Source organism: Schistocerca americana, chromosome 1 (assembly GCF_021461395.2).
Source record: "Schistocerca americana isolate TAMUIC-IGC-003095 chromosome 1, iqSchAmer2.1, whole genome shotgun sequence".
Taxonomy (NCBI): domain Eukaryota; kingdom Metazoa; phylum Arthropoda; class Insecta; order Orthoptera; family Acrididae; genus Schistocerca; species Schistocerca americana.
Window position 1 is genome coordinate 477,302,862 of NC_060119.1, and position 18,854 is coordinate 477,321,715.

The following is an 18,854-nucleotide window of genomic DNA, read 5'->3' on the forward strand; positions in this document are numbered from 1 at the left end:
TGCACTCAAATAGTATGTAGCATTGCAAAATATTAAACTTCTTCACTAAGCTTTTTTTTCTTTGAGGAAAGGTTATTTGTATTTTATGTTGGAACAAAAGGTGCATTTGCATGTAGACACAACAGCTGTGTTCACACAAATGACAACACACCACATCAACTATCATCAAGACTACTTAAACTTTGTAATCTGTCTTCTCTGCCCACAGAAACCTCTAAAATGTTATAAGAATAAGTGGGATAAGGGTCGATCCAGCACAGCTCACTGCTTGAAATTGAAAAAATTATTTGCATTTTAAATTAGAGAGACAATGCTAAGAATATTCAGAACATATTTGCGTCCCAGCTAAAATTCCGGCGACATGGGAAACAGAAGCCAAGAAAGGGACTGTCCCATTTTCTTTACGATACGAGTTTTAGCCGGCAGGTATGCTTCTACTGTTCACTGACAACAGAGAAACAGGGGACAATGAAATTAAATTATTCAGCATTGTCGTTCTCTCATAGCACAGTTAGTCGAGTAATCCGAGTTGGTCAGTTCATAGCTCCGTGTTTGAAGGGAAATGCTTTGTGCTTGTGTGCCATGTTTAAAGTAAAAAGCTTTGTGCTCACATGCGGTGTAGTACGATTGGAACTGTATACAGTCTTTCTTTCTTTCCATTCACAAACTTTTTTCTTTTGTTTTGACTGTTGGTGTACAATTTTGTAAGTGCCTTACCATGAATAACAGTGAAAAAAGCAAACATGCAAAATTAAGTGGGGCGGCATTTCGAAAATTATGAAACGAAAGGAGAAGCCAATGTTCTAAAAGCGCTTGGCAGAGTAGATAAATTTTTCGCAAAAAATGTTGCTGGTTGGACTTCGAGTTCAAGTAGTATGGATGATATTTCTGACACTGCAGCTGTTGTAAAAAAAGTAAATACAGATGAAACAAAAGTTAAAAATGAAGAAAATCAAATTGGTGCTGATTTCGAGTTTCACGAAAAACTAAGTGTCGAGTCAAACTTACAAAAAGAAATAACCTCATTGAATCCGATGATGAGCCCAAGTCTTTCCCCATCTGTTTCCCACCTTGGCACCGTCCGGGGCTTTTCCGCCCCTACACGCAAGTTTCAGGGGGGAGGGATCTGGTACCGAGTGTCGTGGGTTTTGAATCTGTGCCAGATGGCATGGACCTTGATTACACTAGAGGTCTCTACAGTCGTCGCACCATACGCCATGGCTGCGCACTTTCCTGGCTTGCAATTAACGTGAGGGCACCATGGTGGAGCATGTGGTCCCAGCAGCCAATAGCGACTTACAGTATCCTGTACATAAGCGCCGGCCTCCCGCTCAGCTAGGCAGTCTGAAATTCGTGGAGTCTATCGACATCTTGGCAACAGACAGCGTGTTTACAGTACTTTGTTTACATTACTAGTGTGGATGTTGTGGATTTGTTTGGTTGTCTCTTGTCACCCCATTGCTTCTTGCGTGTTGTCGTCGTAACGTCTTACTCGGTTGTCCGTTGTTGTTCATGTCTGTCCTTTCCTGTATGTTTGTTGTTCACGGGCTGCTCCCGTTTGGTCCCACCACACTTCATTCTCTGCAACCCCGCAACCAGAATGGTCACAGTTACAACAGTTGAAGAAGCTGGCTGGATTTGAGGAGGGAGGATGTCTTCTGTTGTACTGCATTTGTTGGATCCTTAAGGAGATGATGATACACTGCATTCTGTAGTAAATTATATTCTTCAACTCGATCAACTCTGTAGCCACCAGAATGATTAAACAATGAGCCACAAGGGCTCTGGTGAGAGAATGAATCCATTACACAAGGTGAGAATTAGTCTTCTCCAGAAGCTTTCTTTCACTTCATCTGAATATCTCACAGTGTCTTTTAGCGGGTTCCTGGGTGTGGTCACTTGGGCATGGCAGCAGGCTGTGGTCTGTCAATCTTCCAAGCTCCATCACCCTGCACACCAGTCACCACAAGAAGATAAACTATGCAGATGCACTTCGTTTAATTTCACAGATAAAGCACTGAGCAATGCTGCTATATCAGTGTTGGAAGAGGGACTAAATTTTGCTCCCATTACGAATACTTTACACATCAAGGATTTGATCAGTGGCTTTGAGTAAAGTATCTTGTAATTTCCCAGTGAAACTGCTAAACAAATAAGGTGAGAGACTTGCATGGCCATAAGTAGGATCACCACTGAGGTACTCTGTTCTTTACAAGTAGACACAAAAATAGTAATTTTACTTGTTGACAAGGGGAACCCCACCGCCCTTCTGCCTGCAGTAACATATTTTGGCAAGATGAAGGATTTATTGCAAGACTCAGCGTATTGTTGTCTTTTTAAGGACTCAATGGATACAGTACAGTGGAAGACGTTCACCCTCACAAATCCAGCCGATTTCCTGAACATCTGAAAAAGAGCTTAAGAGTAGAAGAGCCGGATCCACCACAACTTTATGGCCTGAATAAGATACATAAAGAAGTGGCTCCACTTCACCCCATTGTGAGCAGTATAGGAGCCCTAACATGTTATCTTGACAAACATCTGGCTTTCCTTTTGAGCCCTTTGGTATGAAAATGTGAACACCATGTTCGAAACTTAGAGGATTTTATACAGCAACTGGGGAATTTTCATCTAGAACCAAGTGATGTGTAAGTGAGTTTCAATGTGATCTCTTTGTTTGTATGAGCACCTCTGGTGGATTCATTGAGAAGAACATCTTACATCTTTTCACGCATCTGCTTACCTCAACTTATGTTTTGTTTAATGAACAATAATTTGAGCTAACTGACAGTCCTGCTGTGGAGAGCCCTCAGTCTCCCACAATTTTACAGGAGGCTTCAAGGACAAAACACTTCATCAGCGGTTTCTAAACCTTATCGGTATTGGAAATATGTGGACGACACCTTTGTCCTATAGTCACCTGGGGAGGGCAACACGGAGGACAACACTTCATTCATTTTTGGAACATCTTAACTCTCTCCATCCAAACATCTGCTTCACCATGGAAGTGGAGAACTCCTGTTTTTAGATATCTTGGTCCATAGAAAAGAAGACTGTTTGCTCTGTCACAGTTTGTTCCATTAATCAGCTCACACTGACCTATGTCTGCGAACTATGAGCTGCTATCATCCGTCCCAACTCAGTGGTGTATTAAGGATTCTCGTTCATATAGCTGTCGCTCTGTGTTTGTCCAGAATAATTACTCTGATAAGCAAATTTGAAATTCACTTCAACCAGCATACACTACACCTCAAGAAGAAACAGAAGAAATGGAGAACTTCTCGGGGATGGCTTTTCTACCTTACATTGGTGTCATCTCCTATAAGATTCAAGAAAAGTCAAATAAAATGTGTTTTCTGCCCCCCAGCCTGAGTACAAATGATACTGGGTTCTGTTAAAGACAACCTATGTTGAAGGAGACTGTGGGCATATAAAATCCCAATCCTAGTGTTAAAAATCATACAATGACGAAATGTGTCATTCTCTTAAAGATAGATGCGATGAACTTAGTCATCATGTCATAACAGGTAGACTAGAAAAATCTTCTGTTACTGAATATAGTCTAGACGTGGGACATAAACTATGGAGAGGCAAAGATCCTGTTGTCTGTCTTCACACAGTGAGACTCTGTCATTGAAGAAGCAGTTGAAATACATATAACTAAAACCCTCACTAACAGAGATATGGGATTTCAGCTTAGCAAAGCATGGGAACCAACACTGATGTACTAAGGGATTAACATCCACTGACCGATGAATCTAGAGAGTCAACACAGATGGAGGATGACAGTCAGGACCCTTAAACTGGGTGCCAGCACTCTGCCCATATGTTCTGGGTCCATGTCTTGTGGTTAGGGTTTCCGTTGTCACTCATACACAGATCATACCCCATTTCTACTGCAGAGGACTCAGGGCATCGACATTCTCTATGATTTGTCTGTGATAATGTTATCCAACCCTTTGGCACCTGTGCTTTTCTAGTGAGCCAGTGCATGTACTGGCAAACCACATCAGCCATACATCTGTAAGCAACTGAAGATGACAAGAAGCTGTATTGTTGTAATATTGTGCAGCTTTCACACCATTATCTGTGGACATTGGGAGAGTCTTAAACAGCACATTCATATCTTCTTCAGTATAAGTTTTTATTGAGTGCATTTTGAATACTGCAGCTACCTTTTTTTTCCGTAATTTGTGGCTCCTTCTTCTGCCTTGATTTGGACTGCAAAAACAGTTATAGATTCATTGCTGCACAAATGCAGTGTTGCATTCATTAGATGAAGATGAGTGAAGAGCAGAAACGTCTATTCTCATATAATAAAGATTTTAAAAAGTGGCCGGTTGCTGCTTTGCTTGAGGGTGTCCAAGAAACTGTTTCTGCTGATTTGTGATAGAGGTGATGAGCGAGAGAGAGAATTAAAAACATATGATTCATCAACAGCTTTATATAATATTGTGACTGAAATATTCAGAAGTAAAACTGTCACTAGATCGATACTAATATGACTGTTAGTACAGTCATGTTGTTACTTGTATTCCTGTACATCTAGCCAGGATATAATGCATGCTAATTGGTGTCTGCATGATACATAATTATTTTCAACCTACGTTTGATATTTAGGTTTGGAGATATTTTCATTGCATAGTTTGTCATTACACATTTAAGCATCCCACCTAAAATGTTATTATGTAATGAGTACATATCCAAACAGTAGTAAACATAAAAAACAATTTTCTCATTTGAGTCTATTCTTCACTCATGTAGCACTTATACAAAACCATGATTCTCTTTATAAAAATTGAACATTTTAATTAACATGTTCAATTTTTATGCTAAAAAAATTAGCACCCACAGTTTCAGAATGAACAAAATAAGAAAATTTAGGATTACAAAGTAAATGAAGACAGTGAATACAAAAGTACACCAAGTACTCTGACTGCTTTCCCAAAATGAAAATGTTCTTCATTTCAACTGCATTGCCCCTGAAGAGGATTCAGGACGTCAACAGGGATGAAAAATGTGTGAAGCAAACCAGACCTCTCATCTTGATGGCTCATTCTTAGTGCAAAATATGTCAAACTGAATTTTTTACATAGTTTGTCTACATATTGCCTCCATTTTAGCTTTCCACCCAGCTCAACCAATGAATTTTACCCTTAGTGTTTTGTTTATTGTGTGACCTTTAATCTGTTTCCAGCATCAACAGGTAATTTTAATATTTCTTAAATTGCAGAACATGGGAGTTTTTTAATAAGAATTAAATTTTTCTAGTGAACCAGGTAAAGGCTTGCTCAAGTACCATTTATGCTATGCCTGGTGTGCGTGAGTTGGGCATTTTATTAGCAAGCTTGTGTCATCAGCAAATATTACAGATTCAGAATAATATTTCAAAATCATTTAAAGATAATTTATGTTGAACAGGAACAAGAATGAAGTCAATAATGAGCTTTGTGGAGTGCCATATTTATGTTTCTCATTCTGATTTTATTTTTATTCCCATGGTGTGGTTTGTTAAAATTATACTCTGCTTTCTTTTATGATGATTAAATTTTATCCGTGGAAATAGTGTGCCATTAATGCCATAACATTTCAGTTTCAGAAGTAGAATTTGATGGTTCATGCAATCAAAAGCACTTGTAAGATTACAAAAAACTGGATAGTTCTGTTGTTTGGCTCTACAGTAACATAATGCATGTTATTTGACATAGAGGGGGTTTATTGCAACAAATGAGTGTGGAACACTAATTACACTACAGTGCATGTAGATTATATGCAGGCAGGCGCTATCTGATATCATATTTAATCAAGTAATTTTCTCTTGTTACAAATATGATAAATTTTGTTTTAGATTACTTCTGATTGATTACAGTGTATTATTGATTCAAAGATTTATGATTACATTGCCTAGTACCAGATTATATTGTGAATAATATAACCCAATTTTGAAATTACATGGCTTTGCATAAGTGCCAGGAAGTTGATGATAATACTTATTACAGATACTTACGACCATTTACAATATTTTCCTGAATAACATTTCTTCAGTTTTGTGTAACCATATGTTGCAGTTAAGGAATTACAGGCCAATATAGTTGAGGCAATGACACGTAATGATGGTGGTTTGCCAATTGCGCTCTCATTCTTTGAACTCGCTGCTGATCACACAAGGTAAGCTTTTCATAGAAACAAATACTTTCTTTGTATGAGCTGGCAGATCACATATAGCAGAATTAGAAGATAGACAGTGACACAACTGAAAAGGTAAATAGTTTCCACATTTGTATATGACATGTGGCACTAATGAGAAAATTCTACCATCGAAACTGAGAAATATGGAGTCAATCACTACAGCAAAGGAAAAGCTCCTGCCCTCAGTTATTTATAAGGCGAACTGGCAACTAACTTAAAAGTACTGATGAGACAATAGTAGATGAATAAGCCATTCAGATACCAAATTCAGTGCTACATGATTTACAGATATAAATAAGGTGTAGGGTTAAACTTGCTCAGATGTTAAAACTATGTGACTGGTTTTTTACTGCAGCTTAAAACTTGCCTTTTATGACTGATTTTCAACTGAATCACCTGAAAGCATCTCATGACTCCGTTAAAACTACACCTATATTTCCAAATTCCAGAGATGTTCTTATGCTCACATTCAAGGAGTAGTGCTACTATTAGAAAGGATAACTGCACAAATTAAGGTTAAGTTCAATTTTAAAACACTGCTTTGCAGCAGTCCATGGGAAGGCTGTAACATTCCTTCCAATTATTCCACTTTACTCCCATGATCATATACGCAAAACATTTTTATGGAATGAAAAAAAGATTAGAACATTATACGTACACCAACAACTCCTTTGAACCCTCTTTTGCTCCACAAACCAGCTCAAACTGAAAGATTTAAATAGTTCATGATTACACTCTGAATACTCATGGAAGTTGAGACATTATTTACTATTCCTCAAAAAAATTGTGAAGAGAAGTGGACAACAGCTCCTCTATTGTGGAAATACACTGAACTCTCGCTAATACGGCCCTCAGTAACCTGGCACACTTCCGGCTACTAGGCGTTCAACTTGAAAGGACAACTACCAGTAGCAGATTTCGGGGGGGTAGAAAGGGGGACTAAGAGGCTCAAGCCTCCCTCCCCCCCCCCCCCCCATCCCCCCAAAAAGCATTTGGGTCCACCCATGAGAAATCTCAAATTAGACTTACTTGGTATTATCCTACTGTCTTAGTACTATACTACGTACAGTACAATTTTCATCACTTGTTACATAATCTATTTAAAGTAGGTGTAGTATGTTTTCAAATTGCTGCTTTACATATAGGGCATTGTTGTGGTTTGTCGCGTCAGACACAAAAAAAGACATTGAAACATAGACAAGGAGATCGTTGTTTGCTTTTTACTGAAAAGGAAGAAAGAAGAGGTAGAATTGAGAGAAAATGAACCAGTATTACCTGGAAACAATGTCAGTGACTTATCATTGTTGGCTCAACGTTCAGCAGGTACATCTTTCTGTTTATTTTGTATGTAGTTAATGAAATTCATACAAACACGATTAGTCGAGTTTGTGACTTTTTATGAGGTTGAGTTCGTTGATCTTTCGGTCAGTGTGGTGTGGGTGGCTGTGGACTGGACTGTGGATCAGTATTGCAAAGTTATTGATTTTTCCTACCAAATTTGGTGGTTTTAAGTATCTGTACCTGTCTAGTGTGCAGATTTTGCATCTACTGGCTGGGATGCATTATGGCGGACTTTAAAATGATTGGATTAGTTTATGGTAAAATTATTTTTTTAAAGCACTTCAACCATTCTACATACAGCAAACAGCACTATTTAATTTGCTAAAGTGTAGTAGCTAAGCATTTATAATACATGGTATTTTGTCTTCGTTTCCGTATTGTTTTGTGGCCGTATTGTTATGCACCCGTTTTTCTATGCACTCTAGTATTCATAAATCTGCATGCATATGCAGTGCATATCTGTAGTGCCAATGGCAATGTGGTGTTTCTTAAATCAGTTGCTGTAGTTTTTGTGCTAAACATATGTAAAGTAAAGGGATAGTATACCCAGAATTTCGTGCAGAATTGCTACATGATAGTTAATTTGCAGGCTGGCTAGAAAGAATTCGAGATGTTAGCATGTTCTACACAATAATAAGCCACAGTGACGAGGGGGGGGGGGGGGGGGAGGGGAAAAAAAAAAACACAACCAGGGGAGTGGCAGCACCATTGTCAACAAACAAAAATACCTTTCAAAACCGTGAAAGAGTATTCAGCAGTGAACCAAGCTGAGAGTGTTCCCTTGCATTATTTGTTTCCATCCATTGTCCAATCATGTCATGTCATCACTTAACTGATTTGTGCTAAGGTAAATTCACAGACAGTAATATTACCAGGAAACTTAAAATGCGTAGAACAGAATTTAGTGCAGCTATAAAACGTATAATAAAGTAGTATTTTCTGTGAAAATGAATTTATCTTTGGATTTGATGAAGTACAATCCCTATGTGTTTATAGTAAATTTAAGACCCTCTCAGTAGTCTGGCACTTCTGCTAATCTGGCACCCATATGTGTGAAGAATTGCTGGTTTAGCAATAGTCTAGTGTAGTTCATAGGTGGAAGGATGGATTTCATTGCCCAACAGGCACAATATTATAACAAGGCTGCATTGTCATTGTCAGGCGTCCTGTTGAACTTATTCCTTAGGAGCCAGCTGGCCAAGGCTTATGCCTCCTCCTCCCTTCCACTGATCTGGCCCTATGCATATAGTCTGCACCCAGGTGTTCACATGTGTACAGCATCTCCTGTCCCTATTCCTGTCAACAAGTAGCACTGCCCAAGGCTTGTGCCCAGGGACACAAGCTGATGGTGTCTCTGCTGCTTCTGTTGCTCCGACAGTCCCCGAAGTCAGTCATCGTAGTATACTTCGTCCCTCACCTTAATCAGACTAAGTGTAGATCCCCAGATTGTAGCCACTACCACTATTATTGATTGTAGTTCCTCTATGCCAGTATTGATAGATTCTTTAATGAAACAGTTCCAGACATTAAACGTCTGTTTCAGTACCTTAATATCGTTGTAGTCTGTTATGTGTAATTCTGATAGCCAATGTTCTGTGGCTGCTCACTTGTTTGGCTGCTGCAGTCTGGTGTGCTGTTGGTGTTCTCAGTATTTATCTTCAATGATAAGCACTGTCTGATCTTTATGTCAGTATATTTCATTCCATAAATAGCACCAAGATTAAACTCACAAACAAACAACTTGAAACAATCCATTTTACACCTACTCCTACAACCTTTCAGGAGCTGCACTGATTCATAGGAACCATAATTTTTCGTAGGAGATGTTTAGGCTGTTACTCTAGCACACCTGGTAGAAGGTGCCCCATTAACCATAACATCTGGTGTGAGCAACTTGGTGATCAGTACTGTGATGCATCAGATTACTGATACAAAACACTACCCACTCAGATTATTTTCAAAAAAGTTGACTATGGCTGAATTCTAATGGTACAGGTTTGATCAGGCATTGTTGGCATTTCATGAGGTCATTAGACATTTCAAGGCAAACACTGAAGAATAATAATTTAAAATATTTATTGATCACTGCCCATGGGTGGAGGCAATCAAGAAACTCCAATAAAAATTGTTCACCGTGATGTTTTAGGCACTTGGATTTGATCAGTCAATTCTCCATGGATGTTGTACACATAAAGAGGCAGATAATATGGTTCCTGACTACTTTTTTAGAACCAGTACTATGTCGATCTGCCTAAACTTTTATGAATTTACGCACTACAAGAGACTGAAAAGGAACTCCAAAAGTTATTAAAAAAACAACAAAATGAATCTAAAATTAGAACATCAGCAAATGATCAGTACAGTAACCAGATTATTGTATGACAATTAGCAAGGATGCATCTGCACTTTCAAATCCAAAAATTACAGAAAAACCATCTTTAGCAAGATGCATGGATTGGCTTATCCAGGCATAGGCCAATTGGTCAGGTTGGTGACCCAACGTTTTGCATGCCTATATATGAAAAAAATAGTGCCAACTTTGGACACAGGCTTGTGTGGAAGGTCATAAGAGTAAAATAGGATGACGCTCAACTCCAGCTTGAGGCCCATTCAAAATTGCTGCCACACAACTACAGTATGTACACCTGGACACAGTTGGGTGATTTAGATGTATCTTACCAGCTACTGACAGAGTGTCAAGAGGGGTTTAGGCTACTCCACTGCCTGACATTACGGCAGAATCAACAACATAAGCATTTATAGAAATATGGATTGCACACTGTGGATACCCCATGGCAATCACAACAGATAAGGATAGTTAGTTTGACCCAGACCTGTTCTTGAACCTTTGTCAAATATCCATGATGATATGCTTTTGACCCACCACTTACCACCCTCAAAGCAACAGGTTGGTAGAGTGATGGCATTGCACTTTAAAAGCAGTATTAATGTGCCTTGGGGGGGGGGGGGGGGGCGGGGGGAGAGTAGCATGAAAACCTTCCTTGGGTGTTATTAGGTGTGAGATCAGCTTTTAAGGACTTACAAGCATCTCTGGCTGAAATACTGTATGGACAAGCACTAAATTTACGTACTTGTTGAACTAGCAGCCTTACTAGACTCAAAAGATATGCCTGAATTAGTTCAATGAGTGAAAATGCATAGTGTCAAGATCCACACTCCTCTCCAACAATATCATGGTTCTCTGCAAGAGTTTGTACACAAAGAATTGAAACACTGTGGTTTTGTAATGTTACATGACCACCAGTCAATTTCATATTCACACAAAGAGTTAAGCCAAGATGATAACAGTTTTGACATCAGTCTATGTGGAAAATCATCAACAGGTTCAGTAAATCAGCTGAAACTGGGGGGGGGGGGGAGGGGGGGGGGGGAGGGGGGGAGGATTTTGCAAGACAGACGCAACATGCAAGTTGCAAGATTCTTTGTATGCACCTACCTTACAGGAAGCGTTAGAGGTTCACATCATGCATAGGCATAGCTGACAGCTGTATACCATACCCCTACTGCTACACCAGCTGATGCAACACAATCCCACTATGGACATTGGCATAGATCACAACTGCACTTGGAGGACTGTACAGTCAAATATACAAAAAACAAAATGTCATACACAGTGAAACTACTGTGCAGTAACAGGTACCCGTGCAGATATTGTTCTCGTTTTCCTCCCCTTGTTAAACTAATTGCAACCATAACATTAAAAGACAATTATTTAAGTTGTGGTCTTTTTTTATATGGATTCCTTTATTGAACCCTTGCTTAATTCACGGGTACATCCAATCTGCTATAGAATATGTGTTGGTTTTGTTGGTACTATTCTCTTACTTTTCTATTGTCATTGAGACAAAGTTCTTGTACATGTTTTAATTACATATTATACAGTGTCTATAGCTTTCCATATTGATTGGACTGAAGCATTGTTGATCTTTTATGTGACATGTTTTATTGTATGTATATCTACATTTCATGTTTGCTGTTCCACTAATGGGTATTACAGCATATGAAGGAAATGCTACATGTGCATATTGCATACATTACTCCCCTAGTGCTCCATGCCATGTGTGGGGTGGACAGTTATGTAGCAATGACAAGAACAATAATATTGAAAGTTAAAGAAAATCAACCCAGTCAGGATCACTTGGATGAAGAAACACACTTTCCTGCCCAATAGACTGAAAAGTGTGGCTCTTAGGGAGAAAGGAGAACAGTGTGATATGTAATGCAGTGTGTTTGTACATGTCTTATGTTTTGTTAATCATTATTCAATAAAGTACTTATTGTTCATTAAACAACGTGTATGACTGTGATGAGTTCCAGTGTACCAAGCCTTCAGTAACTACAGCCTCACATATAAATAAAAATTAAAAGAAGCCAAAATCAGCAGAAGGAGAGCCATGCATGGAGTGTTCAACAAATCTGAAAGTAAAATTCTGTCTACTGATTTGACATAAAATCCTAAGAATTTATTGTCTTAGGCCATTTTAAGCCTTAAATGGATTAAAGACATCCGTCCAGACACTCTGTGTTCATAATGGCATTGAAATGGAGGGAAACACAGAAACGGCTGAAATACTAAGTCTTTTTCCAAAACTGTTTCACAGATGAATTGCCTCCTTTAAATCATCGCATGAACAACAGAATGACTGATATTGAAATGTGATACCACAGGACAGAAAAGCAGATGAAATTGCTCAAAAGAGAGAAGATCACTGGCCTGATGGGATGGCAATATGATTCTACATAGATTATGTGAAAGAACATGCTCCTCTTCTAGCAACATTGTACCATTGATTTTTGGAGGAGTGAAGTTCTCCTGATGATCCAATTAAAAGTACAAGTCATTACCTTTTTCAAGAAGGGTCATCAAATGGATGCAGCAAACTATAGGACTATATCTCTGATATTCGTCAGTTGTAGAATTTTGGAACATGTTTTATGCTCATGCATTATGACATTTCTGGAGGCTCAAAATTTCCTCTCTAGGAACCAACATGGGTTCTGAAAACAAAATTTGTGTGAAACACAGCTTGCTCTGTTTGTCCATGAGGTCCAGAAAGCAGTAGATATAGGCACCCAAATAGATGACCCGTGACTTCCAGAACAGATTCAATACAGTTCCACACTGCTGCCTAATGAAAAAAATATGAGTACAAAGAATATCCGACCAACTGTGCAATCAGATTAAAGAGTTTCTAGTAACCAGCATGTTATTCTGAATGAAAACTCTTCAGGTGTAAAAGTAACTTCTGACATGCCGCAGGGGAGTGTTATAGGGCCATCACTTTTCATAGCATATACAAATGACCTAGTAGATAAAGACTGAAGTTTCATGAGGCTTTTTGCAGATGGTGCTGTTGTATCATACAGTGAAGTCACACTGCTATTAAACTGTAGCAAATCTGCAGGAAGACCTGCAGGGGATGAGAAAGTGGTGCAGGGGAGGGCAAGTGACTCACAACACAAACAACTATAATGTATTGTGAATACACAGACAGAAAGACCCTTTACTGTATAGTTATACAATTGCGGAACATTCACTGGAAACACTTGCTTGCAGAAGATATCTATGCATTTGAAGTGAAATGATCACATATAACTGATCATGAGTAATGCAGATGACAGAGTGAAATTCATTGGAAGAATCCCCAGGAAATGTAGTCCACTAACTAAGGAGGTAGCTTAGAAAACACCCAATTGACCAAATACTTAAATATTGCTTGTTAGAATGGTACACGCCCAGATATGACTGATAGATGAAATAGAAAAGATCCAAAAAGGAGCAGTGTCTTCCGTTACAGGTTCATATAGTAACCATAAGAGCATCAAGTAAATGATCAACCCATTCCAGTGGCAAACACTGCATGAGAGGCACTCTGCTACATGGTTTGACTTATTATTGTTAAAGATCGAAGCATGTACAGTTCTAGAAGAGTCAACAAATATATTCCATCCTCCTATGCATATCTCACAAAAAGACCATGAAGATAAAATTAGAGTGGTTCAGGCCCACATGAAGGTTTATCAGCAACAGTTCTTCCCTTGAACTATTTGCTACTGGAACAGGAAATGAGGGGAAGTGATAGCTGTACACAAACTACCCTCTGACACACACATGTAAAGTAGAGTAAACAGTTCTACTACATACACTAATATTTACTGAAAGAAAACTATGTACACCAGTAAAGTAGAGAGAATGAAATTTCTTATTAACAGAACAAAGAGTTCTTGCCTGTTTATTTTCTATTCAAGCAACAGCAGAGTCAAAGATAATCCAGACACCAAAACAGATCAAATAAAGGAGCTGCTGTCCGCTTCCTTAACGTTCCCCATATCCCTCTTCCTCTTGAAATGATAGCTACAAATAAACTCGAAAACTAAAAACATGTATATCTCTTGTATTATTCTCATTATGTAATATTTTATCACAGTGACATCCGTGAATATTCTGTTTCCATGGATTTGGTAACAAGTCTGCTTGAGTTTTATCCATCGAATGTCAGTCATTCCATCCATTACTTTCTCCCTGGTGAACCTGGTTTTTTTTTTTGGGCTACATGTTTTTTCCATGATTTATCTACATGTTTCTTGGAATCTATAATTTCTTCTTGATTATCACACAACACAAGTATTAATGCTTCAGTCATTTCAGGTCAAGACTCTTCAATAATCTTCAATAACTCTCTCATCCGTACCACCTCTCTTTCAGAGGCTGTCACAGACACATATGTATTCTGCTTCCATTGTGTTCAGTGCAGTTGCAGTTTGTTTCATACTCTTCCAGTACAATGGAGATACTGCCAGTATTATCATATATCTGGTAATACTTTTGCGGTCATTTACACAAGTAGCCTATCAGCGTCAGCAAATTTTTCAGGCATTTGACCAGTTGGAAAATATTAAAGTAGATACTGTACATAAAATGAGGGAAAAGTAGCCACTCATCTGTAGAGGAGCATAGAAACATGCAACAGGAAACACTATTCACCCTAGCTTTTGCTCTTTTTCTAGTAAATGTATACACACTCATACAGACAACCACACAGACACCCAAATGCACATGATTTCAGAATGTGCTGTTTCCTCAGCACTGGCTGATATCGTTAGGCATATGGTTTCACAATGTAAAACAGGAGTAAAAGTCTCATTAGAGTCTATGTCTTCTACTTGACTTTAGCTATTTGCAACTAAACAATTTTTAAAAATTCACTTCTCAGTAAGTGTCATGTTTTTATATACCCATCTGTTCATTACTGGAATTAAACTAGATGGTACATGTTGTTGTTGTTGTGGTCTTCAGTCCAGAGACTGGTTTGATGTAGCTCTCCATGCTACTCTATCCATGCAAGCTTCTTCATTTCCGAGTAACTACCGCAATCTACATCCTTCTGAATCAGTTTAGTGTATTCATGCCTTGGTCTCCCTCTACAAGTTTTACCCTCTGCACTTCCCTCCAATACTAAATTGATGATCCCTTGATGCCTCAGAATGTATCCTACCAACCAGTTCCTTCTTGTAGTCAAGTTGTGCCACAAATTCCTCTTCTCCCCAATTCTATTCAGTACCTTCTGATTACATGATCTACCCATGTAATCATCCCCATTCTTCTGTAGCACCACATTTCAAATCTTCTATTCTCTTCCTTGTATAAACTATTTATCGTCCATGTTTCACTTCCATACAAAGCTACACACCATACAAATAATTTCAGAAAAGACTTCCTGTCACTTAACTCTATACCTCATATTAACAAATTTCTCTTTTTCAGAAACACTTTCCTTGCCATTGTCAGCCTACATTTTATATCCTCTGGGCATAATGACTCTTCAAGCAGTTACTTTCTTCCTTCATTAGAACTATTCATTCAGTTGCCTCATCAGAATTAACAGCTTCAGGATACAATAATAATTCTTCCTTCCTGCTTCTTCAGTATAACCCTTCCCCCTTGGAATGAAATATCATTGGATGACAGGTGCTCTTTCAGTATATCCTTTCTTGGCATGCATCATTTTTGTGAATTTTTGGATTGTTCCACAAGTTCCTGGTTGCCTTCAATTAATGAAGGCATTTCTTTTTGATTTTCCTCCTGATCTGAGAAGTTAGAAACTTGGTTTTCAATGCTCCAAATCGTCTCTTCAACTTAAGATTTCATCTTGAATACTTGGAAATGGTAATGTGTCTTCATTTAGCAATTCAGTACATCCCTTCTGTACTTTGTCTTCAGTCAAGTATTTGCCATTCAAAAATTCTTTGAATATACAGTCCCTATTTCACAACACATTTCTTTTCTGGCATCCAGATCCTGTATCTATGGCATGTAAAGAGTACCCTATAAAAATGCCTTTGTCTGCCCTTGTGGATAATTTTGAATGACATTTTTGTATGGGTATGCGAACAGAAGCTTCGCATCGTATCACATGAAAAAATCATACACTAGATTTTCTTTCTGTTCACAATCCATATTACATATTTTCATTTTTGTGACTATTTTAAACATGGTTTCTTATGTAGGGCACAGTGCAAATCAGCTCCACCCATGAAATCTTTGGTAAACTACCTCCTAACCACTGCAATGTTACCATATCTATTAATGGTCTATTCAGGTGTTCAATTATACCACTTTTTCCCTCTATTTTTTTTTCTGTTGAGTTTAAATGAGCAGCACTCCAGATTTATCATAGATCTTGCACTATTCCTCATCAAAAACAATCTTTCTGTTATTTTCAGTGAGCTGTCCTACAGATAAAATCACATGGTCAATCTCAGGGATGAGTAGTGTCTATATAGCTGCAAATTGTGTAGCCAAACCCACATTGTTAATTATCTTAACCCTTACCGTACCATTCCCCAAGGCTTCAGTTTTTCTGCCATCAGTTAATGTTATGTTTTTAATTAAAATATTTTTTATTGACACTGAAAAATAACTTTTACCTGGAACCAAAGAATAAGTTGCTAAAGATCCACTATCCTGTTATCACTATTCACTGTAACTGTGCTGCAGGAGGCACTCTTACTAACAGCACCTCCTTGCTTTTGCTGTCTTTTAAGCTTCCCTATTCAGGACAATATCTGGATATGTGACTAGAGTTGTGACAGGTTTAATAAACAAAAGTACCTTTTTGTGTTGCTTATTTCTTCTGTTCTTTGTCAAATTGTTTCATCAGTGGCATTTTCTGGTAACTTTGTTTTATGGTATTACCTTTCAAACATTGCAGAATGTTTATCTTCACTGTATACATGTCATTTAGCATCTTCAGCAAGCAGACATCTTTTAATGCTGTGTCTGCCTCCATCGACTCTCTTTGTATTTCACAAATCATCGTACTGTTATTTAAAACACTAACTGACACTGCTGGTTAAAATGAGTTATACATAGGTTTGGTGTGTTTTCCTGGCAGATCAGTCAATTGGTGATGAAGGGAACTAGCTACAGCAGCTCTGTGTGGATGTAATTCAGCACCTATTCTTTGTAGTTGGTGACAAAAGGAACTAATTGCCATATTTAGTTCTGTTCAATTTCAAACACTGCAGCAATTGATGAGATCATGGCGCCATGGTGAAATACTGAAGCTTACGTGACAAAAGAAATACAAATTCCTATCCTTACATTTTCATTTTGCAGAGTTTATTGTGCATGAAATAATATTGTGCAATGTTTGCTGGAATTATTTAGCAAACTATGTAACTGGAACAAGCACAAGTGGATCTAAATTTTCTAGATGAAGAAAGTAAGCAAATGAGTAGATCAGAAAAGCAAAACTATAATATTAGGAAAGAAAAGATTGTGAGAGGGGAAGCCTACAATAGTTATTCAGGAAGAGTATTTGATGAGACAAAAAGCATCATTACAAATGTGAGTGCAAACTCTAGAAATGTTCTCTAAAGTTCACAAAAAAAATGATCAAATAGACACTCTATCATAATTTAATAGTTTTAACAATAAAAGTGAACAAGACCACATACAATAGATCATTGACTCTTATGGCATTAAGCCCCCCTCTGATCACACTGAACATTCAAAACAAAGAAGAGCAAGAATTAAGATCACTGCACTGCATAACTCAGACCATGGTATGGAATAGTTTCAACAAAATGTCCCATGCAGTTCAAGGAGTTATCTGATTAAAGATATTTATGACCTCATAATTTCCATCTCCATTAAAATATCCTGCTTAGAGTAAAAGAAATAGAACATCTGCACCATGAATTAAATGTGAAGACAATGTACTATGTCTTTAAGATATCACATCCTGGAACAAGAGTTAAGTATGGCTTTTATTTATCATACTCCAATAACAATTTTAAATTAAAGTTTTGAACAAACTGACATCTGCATCATGTATAATGAGCTGATGATGAAACCAAAATCATCTCACTTGTCCGAGCTTGTTAAATGGGCAACATTGACACATGAAGGAGCCATAGGTTCTCCAAGGAGCTACAGAAATGTAGACAACTAACTGCCGTGGTTGACTCGGTGTATGGACTTGTTTGATGTTATGCAGAATTATCTGTGCCATGCATCCTAACACAATAAATGTTTTACTCGAGACAGTTATTTGTGTTCGCTTTTTGTGTAATAAATCTGAAGGACAACAGTTCTGTTATGTACTTGTGTACTGAAGGAGATGAGAAGCAAGATGCTGATGAACTGCATACATTCTTGTACCATTAGGCTGTATTGAAAACTATGTTCCTGCACGTGCCAAAACTTTTACATCTATTCTTTGATTCACACCGTGGGCAAAACAGGAATCACACCATCACAATAAATAATGAATGTAACACAAAATCACTACAACTGTGGCATAGCTGTATGATACCCATCAGTAAGAGTACAATAGACAACATGTTAAAAATGAAAACAGTCCTATGATTAGACTGTGTAGAAGGTTAAGTGAACCCATGCCATAGCTGTTTGGTGGGCAAACCAACATGAAGGCCATTTCTGAAAACTCTGCCACAAAAGTTGAGGAAATGAACGACCACTTTAGGACTTGTTCATTGTGATCTCACAGTACTTACTGGCATCCCAAGCCTGAGAGGCAAGATATTTAATGAGTATCACGAATGATGCAGGCTGATATGTATTTGTGTATCTCTAAAAAAATAAGGCTGAAGTATTGGAAGGATTCAAGAAATGGAAGACGCAAACTGAAAAACAAACTGTAAATATTGGAAGAAAATCTGCATTGACAATGGCTTAGAATTCTGTTCACAAAAATAGTCTCAGTTCTGTGAATCTGAAGGAATTTGGCACAGAGTACCAGTATGTGTGATATATGCACCACAGAAAAATGGTATAA

At 38.0% G+C, this 18,854-nt stretch overlaps 1 protein-coding gene across 1 annotated transcript in view; it reads left to right on the forward strand.

Moving 5' to 3' along the window:
* Positions 1-18,854, forward strand: part of LOC124564982 (ionotropic receptor 93a) — a 308,796-nt gene that overhangs the window by 108,531 nt on the left and 181,411 nt on the right. The window contains exon 3 of the mRNA XM_047131014.1: positions 6,069-6,168. Coding sequence (XP_046986970.1) covers positions 6,069-6,168 — 100 coding nt within the window. The remainder of the gene's footprint in view (positions 1-6,068; positions 6,169-18,854) is intronic.